Source organism: Rhipicephalus microplus, chromosome 2, assembly GCF_043290135.1.
Source record: "Rhipicephalus microplus isolate Deutch F79 chromosome 2, USDA_Rmic, whole genome shotgun sequence".
Taxonomy (NCBI): domain Eukaryota; kingdom Metazoa; phylum Arthropoda; class Arachnida; order Ixodida; family Ixodidae; genus Rhipicephalus; species Rhipicephalus microplus.
Genome location: NC_134701.1, coordinates 37,703,411 through 37,716,410, shown reverse-complemented (window position 1 = coordinate 37,716,410; position 13,000 = coordinate 37,703,411). Strand labels below are relative to the sequence as shown.

Sequence of the window (13,000 nt, the reverse complement as noted above, 5' to 3'; positions counted from 1 at the left end):
CTTTTTTGTCCTTGTTTATTTTTGTGCACCCCCCCCCCCTGCTGAAGAAATCTCCCTGATTAAGAATCCTTGAACTTGGCAGGTATGCTATAGTAAAACTAACCTAAAAAATGGTGTTTGGGAGACGATAGTCAAGCGGATAATGGAGCGCTACCATCTACCGTATTTACTCGATTCTAACGCGCCCTCGATTGTAACGCGCACCCGGTTTCCACGACGAAAAAAAAAGTAAGACACCGATCCCAACGCGCACCCATTTTTCTCGTTGGCCCGTACGATCACACCACTTGTGAAAACGACTCCTTTCAGGAGCGTCTTCCATTTAAATATGAGCGTCTTCCGTTTAAATATAGGGAGTGTCTTCCGTTTAAATATAGGGAGTGTCTTCCGTTTAAATATAGGCTTGTGCCTATCTGACGTGCAACGGAGCATTGCCGTCACTCTAGTTTTACCGTGGCCCGATGTCAGCACGCGAACTTGCTTCGCCACTTTCTTCTCGACGGTTGTGGTGCCAAGCATGTCGAAGTAAAGAGGCGTCTGATGGGCATTTCTGATTTGCCCAAGCAGGTAGCCGTTGTTGTGCCACAAGTTTAGGACGAACCTCTGAAAACTGTGAAGGTTTTCATCGTACTCCTCCGGAAACTTATCGCATATGCCCGTTCGCCTTCGGAGGGAAAAGCCTTTCCTCTTGATAAAGTTAGTTATGCAGCACCTGCTCGCTTTAAACTGGCTCCGCAGTAGCCCCTTTTTCTAAGGCTAACTGCATAGCCTGCACATGGAGCAGTTCTGTCGTAACAGTCCTGGACATTTTCAATAAGTCTTGGCATGATGGAATGGTGCCTGATGAGTGGAAGTGTAGTCGCCTGGTGCCTTTGGTGAAGTCCGGAAAGTCTCCATTCGATTTGGCATCCTCGCATCCCGGCTGCGGCGGCTGCATTTCCGATGGAGGCGGAAATGTTGTAGGCCCGTGTGCTCAGATTTGGGTGCACGTTGAAGAACCCCAGGTGGTCAAAATTTCTGGAGCCCTCCACTACGGCGTCTCTCGTAATCATATCGTGGTTTTGGGACGTTAAACCCCACAAATCAATCATCAATCGATTTGGCATCATACCGGCCTATAGCACTAGCAAGCTGCGTTGGCAAGGTCATGGAGAGGATGCTGCTTACACGCATGGAATGGTACCTGTAACATTATAACATCTCTCCTGATGCTATGGCTGGTTTTCGACGAGGTCGATTCTCAGTCGATAGCGTTATTGACTTAGTGACCTCTGTTCAGCATCAGAAAGCTCAGAAGCGGCTGTCGGTAGCTCTGTTCTTAGACGTGAAGGGTGCCTATGACAACGTTACCCACGAGGCTGTTCTCAATGCTCTTGAAGCAGCTGAACTTGGAGGTCGTGTCTTTCGATGGGTAAGAAGGTACCTCACAAAGAGATCCATTTTCGTTTTAACTGAAGATGGGTGTTTCAAAATTATAATGAAACACTTGTACAGATAATTGTCAAATATAAATAGGCTAGATCCCTTCCGTTTTCGGTTGTTCTCATGAGAAAAGTGCTATGATAGCATAATTCCTTCATTCACAGACAGCCAATTGACATCGAAAGATACTGAAAGTTCTACCTACCAACTCAATAGTAATATCTGTTGAGTCAGAAAAGTTATGAGCGATTTTCTAGTAAAAAAAAAACGTTCTTGACGTTGCTCGGACTGTGGCTTTGGGCAAGTTCGTTTTTGCAAAAAAGAAAAGCTTGTGGTGGCTAGTGAAAACAAAGGCAACGCCGCGTCTGCATTCCACAAAAAAAGTAAAACATGTACACGAGAAAGTTTCTAAAAGTAGCAGAGTGGCAGGGGTGGGCAAAATGGGGGGCCCTACTTCAAACCACACCTGCACTTTTCTCACCCAAGAAACACCAGCACTTTCCTTCTTTTCAAGTACAGACGCGACGCGGCCTTGAACCCTTTGCCCCTCCCCCCCCCCCCCCCCCTTTGAAGACGGATGCTTGCCGATATCTATGGCTGGGGGCTCAAAAAATTTTTCAGTGCTCCTGCTCCACTATATGGTTTAGGCTCTAACCACACTCATCTCCCCCATTATTTAACTCGTTTTTATGAGTGAGCGACATTAGCGAGAGTTATCCACGCCTGCTGACATCATTAGTCTCCGTCTTTATGCCCCGTGTATTTCTCCCTCGTGTGAATCCCACTTAAAGGGCTCCTCCCTATAGACCAAAATAATGGCGTGGAATTTTTCGAAGCATGGGGGGTTTTGGGGCAGTGAAGGCAATATAGACTTTAAACGGGTAGAAACAACCATAATGAGGCTAACTGTATGGTGGCTACAATCAAGGTGTGAGTGATCTTCAATCCTTAAACACATAGTAATAGTAAAGTCTAGGTGGCATGAGCCGCTGCCCAATCTAAAGGGCATAGACGGATACATCCATCCATCTATCCATCTATCAGGTCGCCGCAAGAAATGCATGTTTGCATACTCGACTGCGCTTGCGCATGGGCTTTCCTGTTTCTGTTTTTTTTTTTTTTTTTCGTTCAAATCATGCCTTGAGAAGTGACAATGACCCGTCGACAGAGTCACTGCTTTGTGCCCGGTTGCAAGAGCAAGTACAAATCGTGCAAAGAGAAAGAGAACAAACTTTTATCAATAAATAGTCTCTACTGGGGTTAAAAGTGGCTCAAAAAAGTTGTTCTTGTTCGTTGTGCCCAAGGAAGCGAATGTGTTTCAACGGTGGCAGTGGAACATTCCGAGAGCAGAATAGATGCCTGAACTTACCTCCAAATATTTTAGTACCGTATCCTGAAAGCAATCGTGTCACGGCGCTGATGCTTCAATTCAAACAAAAAAAAAAATGGTGAGTTGCCACTCAAGTAACGGGGCAGGATAATGAGGTTCACGATCTGTCTACAAATACCTAGGATTTTAGCGTTCCACATTACCTTACGTGGTCGTTTCACCCGCTTCAAAGCTTTGTTATGGATTTTGTTAGAACTTATACTTTCAGTGTTTTTCTTTATGCACACAGTCATGAGAATTTCGCTAATAAGTATTTTTTATATAACTTAGTATGTGGATGTCCAGCGAACCTCAGTAAGCGAAATTGTGCCACAATATATATTATGGGTGCCTGTTATATGAAGGTACTCCTAATGCTAGTGCATATATTTTTGGTCATCTAATCATTGTTTTCGATATTCCTCGGATCTCATTTGTTTTGATTCATTGCACAGGCCAAAGCTTATTTCGTGTCCTTACACTTATTCCGCTTTTCTGAATGAGTAGTCATTGAGAGAGAATAAAGCTTTTATCAGACTATTTGAGTGCTCTTTTATAAAATCTGTGAATGTGAAAGAAAATTAACACAAAAAAAATAGAGCTTTTTAATGCTCACATGGACCTAAAAAGACGTGCTTTATAATATTGACGCAAGACTGACGCAGTATTCAAATTACATGCGCTAGTTCATGCACTCCCCAAGAGACCAGTGGCTCGATGATGATGAGACAAGAAAAGGCCGTGACCATGCACGCCTCCTCACCACGGGATTTTGACAAAAAAAGAAGGGGTGCACGGCTCGAGGCCTTCTTGGAGATTGATTCCTTTTGCTGAGTGCCTGTTACATTTTCCTTTACTTTGTTGGGTCTCGATGAGGCGAGCGCACGCCACGCTCTTGGAGTGAACGGGCACAGCAGACACGGTCGGTACAAACGAAACAATATACGTACATTTATTTAACTAATTTAGACGACGATATCGTCCGCCGAATCGATACATCAGTAATGAACACGCTAGAACATCATTACACAATAACACGACAAACACACAACATGACAAACACACTAACACACCCAAGGCGGCGTCGGCAACGCTTGACTTACCACGTGGGCCACCCGGCGCGCAGGCCCGCGGTGCCAGGCGCCGAGCCGAGGACCGATGCTAGAGACAACCGTTCGCGGCAGCCGCCACGCACAGAAGAGGCTCGCTCAACTTTCGCCCGCCTCCAAGGCCTGCCTTCCGCCAGTGGTCACCGCCGGCGCTACTACTCTACCAACAGCGGTACTCAACGCGAACACAATGCCACCTATTGCCCGGCGGTCGTCACCCGGAATGCGGCCTTGGGGCGAGACACATGCGCCACACGGCGCAAACATCTTTACAGGGGGTGTCAGCGCCCCCACAACTTTTCGGGCACAAGTTAGCCCCAATAAACAGTTATATTCTTACACCATCTAGATTGTGCGTAACAATATAGTCTCAAAAACTCTGGTATCCAGCACTTTTTAAAAATTTCTTTTCGACACTGGGCCTAGTACTTTGAACAGGGTCTGTTGATGGCCTAATACTTTGGAACACTAATCTGATGTTTCATAGTCGATCATTTGTAGAATAAGTGTTTTAATAGCAGATGCTTGGTTTGCGATCGTAGAAGGAAAACAGCCAAATAAACACCTCGTCCAAATGAACTTATACATCGAACTCGGCTACAAAGAACGCCGCTTCAACGAAATTTCCGCTACAACGAGAAATTTCACGGTGGGATTCCAGGCTCAGATACTTATTGCTATGCAGTAAACCTAATCTTTAACATTTCGATGCATTTTCAGAGCCTGAAAATGCGTCAACGAAGTCTAAAACACATGTTGGCATCACCAGAAACTGCCGCTGTTCAGCAAGCATGGGCGCCGCCATTGCTCGACAGCGATGGCAATGAGACTGCCCTGATCCTGCTTTTGCCACTGGCTTGCTTTTGAGCTGCAGACGATTTGAAGCTGAAAGTCGGTCGCTCATTTAATGGTTACCTTCTCACAGCTGCTGGGTGCAACCGCTGAACGATGCATTTTCAGATTTCAATGCTTATCATTTTATTTGCGCTTGGCCAGTGTGGTAACTAATAAGAGCGGCTGTTCGTCCGCATTATCAACAGAATCAGCTAGTCACTAGTGATTGATGATGAGAATGGCATAGAATAATGCAAAAGTCGCCGCTCCACGATACGTTGCCTCCATCTCGGCGTTATCGGATACTTTTGACGGCGGACAGCTGCTGATAAAAACGTGTTAAAGCTACTTAAGAGACAGTAGGATTGGTCGTGTTGGTATAACATGATAAAGAGTGCTTAACAGTGCAAATGACAGGAATAGAGATGTGAGACGAGGCAGAGCGCTCGTCTCTTCTATCCCCTCCTGTCATTTGTGCTGTTGAGCACTCTTTATCATGTTAATGCAACTGTTTGCTTTGTTCACGAAGGCGGTTTTGGGTGTTGTTTCAGCGTGCTTTTCACCATGGCTTCGCTATGCATGGTGGAGAATGACGTCATGACACTGCTGGGAAAGAATAGGAAGCAGCGGACATTTTTTTTAATTTTGAGAATAAACGCTCCTTTGTTTTGCTAGCTCAGATCAGCTTTATTTTTTCGATTTCGCTACATCGAAATTTTCACTTCAACAAAATTTCTTTCTCACCCCGTCAGTTTCGTTGTAGCGGGGTTCGACTATACAAAAAACTGCTATTGGAGTGAGAACTGAAATATTTGCCTTTTCTTTGCCAAAGCAAAGCTGGGTCTATTTAAAAAAGAGACGCGATGTCCCAAAGTGATCAGTAGCAAGAAAAGTAACCAGAAAAAAAAAGCAAGGACACACATAGTTGCACGAGTCGCATAAAGAACGCAGCGGAATTTGAACGCCTGTTGGTACACTCGGCCAATTTGCATCGCGGAGAGCAGACGAGCAGTGGGGAGTGGATGTGTAAGCAGTTGTCAGCGCCTGCTGGTTTTTTTCAGCGCATTGCTAAGTGACCTTAGAGCCGGCGGCGCAGTTTGCACATGTGTCTATTCTAGACGCCGTATCGTGACCAAATCATTTCTAAATTGGCATCCTCAGTGCATTTGACAGCTGTTTTGGTGCTGCTTGCCTTCTGAGAAACTGAAATCTTGACCTGCATTCTATGCTTAGTGGGCAGGAAGTCTGGTCTACAATTGCCTATCCTTCTGCAAGAGCATTATTTGACGGGCCATAACTGCAAGTGACGTGTGCACCTCCCACATGCACACGTCAATCAACTCGCGGCCCTCAGTCCCCAGCAGCTGCGAAGCAACTGACCACGGCGGTAGTCAGATCTGCAACGCAGCAGAGATTGCTAAGAATCTCTGGACCCGGACAGGCGGCAGCAAAGAGCGTGCAAGCCACAAATATTGTGGCACGACCCCTTTAAGGCCTGACTGCACATGCGCGTTGAAGCCCATTAGCGCGTAACTTTCCGACATGACATCGTGCCCTGTCCTATGGAGAGGGTACGAGAAGTTATAAAGACTATACTCTTTTTTTTTGTAATTGCAATATCTATAATATTGTAAGTGCAATAAAATTGGTAATTTTTTAAAATTTTAGAGTAAAAAATTCAAATTTAGCATGCTAGTTTGAGTCCTTGAAAAATTTGCATCAGGCCCTGGAAAGTCCTTGAATATCCTTGAATTTTCTCTTTGCAAGCCTGTACAAACCTTGGATTATGCTTTTCGCTAAAGGCAAATCTATCACAGCTACAAATTGAGGCAAACGCCAGGCCTGCGCATAAGGTGCAGCATAGTCGCAGCGAAAGCTAGAAGAGCGGCCTTTCAGAGCCTTATCTAAACACTCATTGGGTAACTACTGCAAGCCCACTTGCTTGATACCCACTACGACATTAATAATTTAATTTTTTGTAGAAGGCCGGCATTGGCTGTTATTTTTCGTCATTCTTCTGAAAAGTGTGGTACCACTATGCACTTCCAAGGAATTTCGTTGCAATCGTTGATGCAGTGGCTGATGACGATGAGAAATTATGCCTGAAGTGTGTATGCGTCGAAGTTGATAGGTGAACAACGACAAGCTTTTGTAATGGGTTAGAGCATTGGACGATGAACTCGTTACCCTATTTGCACTGTGCGACAACAGATTTTTCTTTTGCCGTTTTAAAACTTTATGACTCGTATTAATGCGATTGCTTTCCCAACATCAAGCCTGCCTAAGGCAACTTTGCCAAGTCCCAACCACCAACGTAGCTCACTGGTAGAATATTGGGCTGGCACAACACCCAGCGGACCCGGCTTCGAGCTCCACGCGGTCATTAGCGCTAGTTTTTTTTTTCTACTTTCATGCGATGTGGTTACGGACACCGGCGTTGGTTACGGACACCGGCGGTGGCTGCAGACAACTACGGTGGTGCTTGACCAGAGTTGTGATTGCATAACAGCTTTCACCGTAAAAAATTACGGCGTACCTACGGAGTGAATGATTAGTGGGGCAAAACGTCTGTCGGCCCGTCCATGCATCCGTCTAAGAGCACTTGGCCCATGTTGCCGATGTACTCGAGAAGGCGGAAATGTTGTAAGCCCGTGTGCTCAGATTTGGGTGCACGTTAAAGAACCCCAGGTGGTCTAAATTTCCGGAGCCCTCCACTACGGCGTCTCTCATAATCATATAGTGGTTTTGGGACGTTTTGGGACCGCAACCGAAGGCCCTCAGGTTACTATCTAGCCTTAGTATAGATTAGCTTTTTTATGGCCTTTTCTCGTAAAGAAGTTGACCCCGCCCAGTTTGCTGCCAGTGTTTTTTTTTTTTTTTTCATGTGTTCATATGTGTTTTATGTTTTTGTTTTTTTTTGTCTAATAATAAGTGTTATTTGTATCTTATGTCTTTATTTTCTTCTGGCCTGAGATTGAGTGTTATTTTGCTCTGTTTTACTTTTTTTTCATGATTATTCCGTCTACCGCGAAGGGAGTTGTGACATTGAGTATCGGTGCTTATGCGTGGAGAGTGGGACGAAGAGGCCTTGCGCCATTTCTCGGGCAGCCGTTGGCTGTGTGTGCGTGCGTGCTTCTGTGCACGTGTAAGTGCGTCACGCTTCAGTGCATGCCCGTGAATAGTGCACATCATGGCTTCGCCCCATTGACGTGGACACTAGAGGTGCTCGGGGCCCTGACCCAGTGCCGTCAGACAGTCCGGCCGTGCCTTGCTCTCGGTCATCGCTGAGAAGCCTTGCTGTCCTTTTTCATGATGGCTCCTGCGCGAAGCCAGCTGACAGCAGCTATATGCTGCCAGCCAATGCCAGGGCGCCTCGCAGCCGATTCCGGTTCGGTCTCCCTGATCCCTGGTGAGGCTGGGCTTTCCAGCAAGGTTCCCCAGTCATCCATCGAGAAATTTGGGGCCTCCAAAACACCATCGAAGCGGCATTCGTCGGACTCGCGGCTAATCAAGAGGAGCAATGAGCCATCAGAGTGCCCCCTTCAGTGCCTCTGACCTCGCACTCGGGCATCGCACCCAGCGGACACTGTCTTGCTCTTCTGCCCCTCCGTGTGGTTGCCGCGTAGGAGGAAAATTGGTGTCCGGCTGTGAATGGGTGGGGGAGGGAGGGAGGGAGGGAGAGAAAGAGGAGGAGGAGGCGGTGGGACATGGCCGGATGCTGATTGATAGGGAAGTGCAGACAGCATCCTTCAGACTGGTGTAAATTAGCGTGACCCCCCAAAAATTCACCTTGGACGGACCGCTTGCCCTGAGCGGGTGGGCATCTGACGCTTTGAGCTAATTTTTTTTTTGGCAGATGGACAGAAAACATCAGCACGAAACCGCTGAAAGCCAGAAGGGCAGTAAACTAGCAAACCAGTTTAAGGGGGAAGCGGCTTTGGAATCGCGAAAAACGGCAAAAAACTATTTTTTTTTAAATCAAGTTTTCAGTTACCGATACCCTTTCTCTATCTGGTTCCAAAGTATCCACACTGAAAACTGTAACAATACTGATTGTTGGCCTAGTTGGTACTTGCTTACTGACATGCTTCGGCCGCAAACAACACACACACGAAGTAAAGAAACACTCAACGACAAGCACAAGCAGCACTTCCAACTAAAGTAGACCGGGCGCAAATCCAGACTTAAGTAACAACATACAGACATGCGCAGTCTTCACACAGCCTTACGCTATCCAGCTATCGAACAATCTCTTCTCCGATAAGTACAATGTCACCAACGGTTCGCTGATACAACTTTCACCTTTCTTCTTAATGTAATATGCTTCCGTCAACTCACGCACAGTTTTATGTCTACTTCTACCTAGAATCTTAAGCTCCTTAAAACGTGGTACACACCCGCAGGCTTTACGATGCATAGGTAAATGCGCCAAGCCATCTTTCATTAAATTTAATTCATGCTACCTAAGCCGTTCATTAATACAGTGCCCGGTAGTCCCGATGTACGAGTTGCCACAAGAAAAGGCGTTGTTTATGAGATTCCCTTTTCTTGTAGCAACTCGTACGTCGGGACTGCCGGGCGCTGTATTAATGAACGGGTTAGGGGGCATGAATTAAATTAATAGCTTGTATACTACGGAGAACAAGTTGATTGGCCTGTAATTCTTCAAGTCCTTGTCATCTCCTTTCTTATGTATTATGATAATCTTAGCATTCTTCCAAGACTCTGGTACTCTTCCCCTCAGGAGACACGATATGATGTTACCTGATCCTCACCAGCAGCTTTGCCTGTTTGCATGCTCTCCAAGGCTTTTCTGACTTCTATTATTACTGCTAGGGTGTCATCTGTGTTACTGCTAGTTCTTATATGAAGGTTCTGGTTGTGCTGGCTACTGTACAATTCTCTGTATAACTCCTCCACTAATTTTACTATCCTTTCTATATTGGTGGTTACTTTGCCTTCCTTGTCCCTTAGTGCATACATCTGGTTTTTGCTTATCCCAAGTTTTCTCTTCACTGCTTTGACGTTTCCTCCGTTCTTCAAAGCATGTTCAATTCTCTCCATGTTATACCTTCTTACATCAGATACCTTACGCCTACTAATCAACTTCAGCAGCTCTATCAACTCTATTTTGTCTGTTGTACTTGAGGCTTTCATCCTTTAACGCTTCTTAATGACATTCTACCACCTTCATTTTGTATCTTTTATTGAGTATGATTACGATATCTACAACCCTTTCATTAATGCTTTAGTATTCTTCTATGTTGCAAGCAATGTTTCTGTGGATAAGGAACCCCACTCGCAGTTTTCTTCTGTCAGCCAAGCCCCGATAGCAAAGGACATGCCCGTTCTGTAGCACTGTATAGGCCTCACCTGTCCTAACTTCACTGAGCCCTGATACATCCCATTTAATGCCCTCTAGCTCTTCGAATAGTACAGCTAGACTTGCCTCACTAGATAAGCTTCCAGCGTTAAACGTTGCCAAGTTCAGGCCCCATAATACATGCGTCGTCGAATATTTCAGCCTTATCACTGGTCTTCGCGCAAGCTCTACAATAATCTCGAATGTTCGTTTCTTGCAGGCAATGGTAATAGAACGATCTACAATGATCGCGAACCTTCTCATACAATAAGGCGCAACACACTGCCTCCACTGAGGGTTCGTGACCCAGTCTTGGTGGGCGAAAACCAAATAAATATAAAGTGAAAATAAGAAATGCGGGTGGCATTATCGTGGTTTTGGGATGTAAAAACTGAAATTTTATTGTTATTACCCATCATAGCCTTTGTTGAATCCTCTGGCAGACGAATTGCAAGACTTGCTTGGGCGATGTGTGCTCTGGTGGTGGTCAGTGTGCCAGTGCAAGCTATGATAAATTTGGTTCTCTTGTGCTGGAGCAGATGTGTTCGAGGACTTCCTGTCACCTGTGACGGCAGCCCAGAGCCTGGTGCACATTGTGTGCAAGAAGCGTAAGGGGGTGCTGCAGCGTGCTATGGCCTTTGTGGTGACCCTGCTGACCAGCCCGGCCTGCTCGCCCCGGCAGAAAGACGGTGCCTTGCATCTCGTTGGCACTGTGGCTACACTTCTGCTCAAGCGCCGCATGTACAAGGTGTGTTTATCAGGTTTAAATTTGAAGTGAATATATTCGGAATGTTTCCAACTACAGATGCTACTGTACTTGTAAATTCTATTCACCAGCCAGAAATGAAAAGGCAAGCTCACCGTTGAGCAAGATCTGTGGGAAATTTATATTGCTTGACAAGACCACATCTGTGGTTATTTAACACCTTAGTATGGTTCATAATAATGAGGCTTCAATGTATGTTAGGGGTAAAAGAAAAGAGTAAGTACAATGTCGCTTGTGCTTTGAGAGAATGGCCTTCTTGTGGCTCTGATGCAGGACCAAATGGAGGCAATGCTGGTGGCTCATGTCTACCCGGAATTTGGCAGTCCTGAGGGTTTCCTGCGGGCGCGTGCGTGCTGGGTGCTTCACTACTTCTGCGAGATGCCCTTCCGCACCGAGGCCAACCTACTGCGCGCTGTCGAGCTGCTCACACACTGCCTTTTGCACGATTCGGAACTCCCAGTGCGTGTCGAGGCAGCCATAGCCCTTCAGGCCTGCCTCACCTGCCAAGATAAGGGTGAGCGATGGCTCAAAGGCCAAGGAAGAAAATGCATGAAAGCTGCCTCTCTTTCGACTTGAGGATTTTACGTTGGCTTCTTTGCAGAGCAGCGCAAGAGGAAGATGGTTGTCCGAAATCTTTCTGCTGTATATTTTTCACGTCATAAATTCCCCTGTAAGGCTACGTGTCACATCTAAAAACATGAACCTGAGAAAAAATGCATTCGCAGTTCTACTTTCCCATAAATTTATGTGGTACAGTAGAATCTCAATGATACAAATTAGAAGAGAGCACGCAAAATATTTGTATCATCTCGAATTCGTATGAACTAAAAACAAGTGAGGACGTGGCCCTTGAAAACTGAAAAAATCGCGAAAAAGTTTGTTTTTGAACAAACCATATGGTTAGGTTGTATGTGACATAAAGTACCTATTCTTTAAAATGAGTGCCTAATTCAACCCCAATGTGCAAAGAAGCTATTTTCGAGGCTGTGCAGCGCCCAAAGCGCACGCGAGCCGTTTTGAGATTGTGCGGTCGTCCCGCACCATCTTGGTCTTGTTTTTACAGTAAATTCTTTCTCTGTCGTTTGCCACCTTTAAAATGGCGTCGGCAGCGCGGTTAAGATGCTATTGGCGTTTCCCTGGAACGCGATGCGAAGTGCTGATTGGATAGAGCAGCTTATTCATATTTCGCGGGCGAAAGCGCGCTTGTCATTGGCTGCTGCGCTGGAAGCGGTGGCGGTTCCTCCCGGCAATGGCACGGTCGTTGCGCTCGTCTCGCTGTTGCTTTCTGCTCCGCCCACCTCGACAGACGTCTGCTTACGACCCGCTTTTTTTTCCTTGCGCTGTGTTTTCGATCAGTTCATCATGTTTTTTTTTTTTTCTTTTTGCGCAAGTTCTGTGCTCTTTATTTTTGTTGCTGTGCTTTGATGCCGGCAACGAAGCTTGAAGAGAGTGCGTAAGTTCGGAGCGTGGAAACGCGTTTTGCAGCTTGTACGAGAATTGAAATTCCGCTTTTCTGCTGCAAGTGCCCAGTGCATAGATGCTTGCAGTGGCATAACTGTGCTGTCAGCTGCCACCAGTCCAGAATCTGACACACCGTGTGTACATGGAGCCGCGAATGCGCCAAGCGTGTCCGAGATCGCCGGGTCCAGCATGTGCTCTGAATCTGTGCTGCCGTGACACGGAGTGTTGCTAAGATCGCCAGACACAGCACTTCGTCTGCATCGGGGCCAATAGGGTGCATGAGCCATCGACCCTTCATCTGAGGACGCATTTCCTAAGAAAGAAATCAGTGCGAGACGTCGAGTTGCCGTTCGCGCTGAACTCGAATCTACGCCAGCGATGGAGAAAAAAATTTTAACTGATGCAGCCGGTTCTTGAAAGAGATTCCCTATGTCTAAAAAAAAACAGCGCTCGGAGAAAATGAAGGAAGGGAAGACAAAAGAGGAAAAAAGTGCACAAGGACACTTCAAGCTACTCTGCTGGAGCTTTTTCAGTAAAACACATGTGCTGAACTTTCAAAGTTCGTTTTCTCAAAATGGATTTCTTGGCTAGTTGTGGTGCTGAGGAAAGCGATTTCTCAAGAACTGCTTATCAGATTTGTGTGCCGTTTCTTTTATTCTGCGCTCCTGGATGATTTT

At 46.1% G+C, this 13,000-nt stretch overlaps 1 protein-coding gene across 5 annotated transcripts in view; it reads left to right on the top strand.

Annotated features, from left to right (window-relative positions):
- Nucleotides 1–13,000, top strand: part of msk (importin-7 msk) — a 340,833-nt gene that overhangs the window by 185,159 nt on the left and 142,674 nt on the right. For all 5 annotated transcript variants that reach the window (XM_075886387.1, XM_075886384.1, XM_075886385.1 and 2 more), the window contains exons 8-9: nt 10,636–10,844; nt 11,136–11,376. In XM_075886387.1, coding sequence (XP_075742502.1) covers nt 10,636–10,844; nt 11,136–11,376 — 450 coding nt within the window. The remainder of the gene's footprint in view (nt 1–10,635; nt 10,845–11,135; nt 11,377–13,000) is intronic.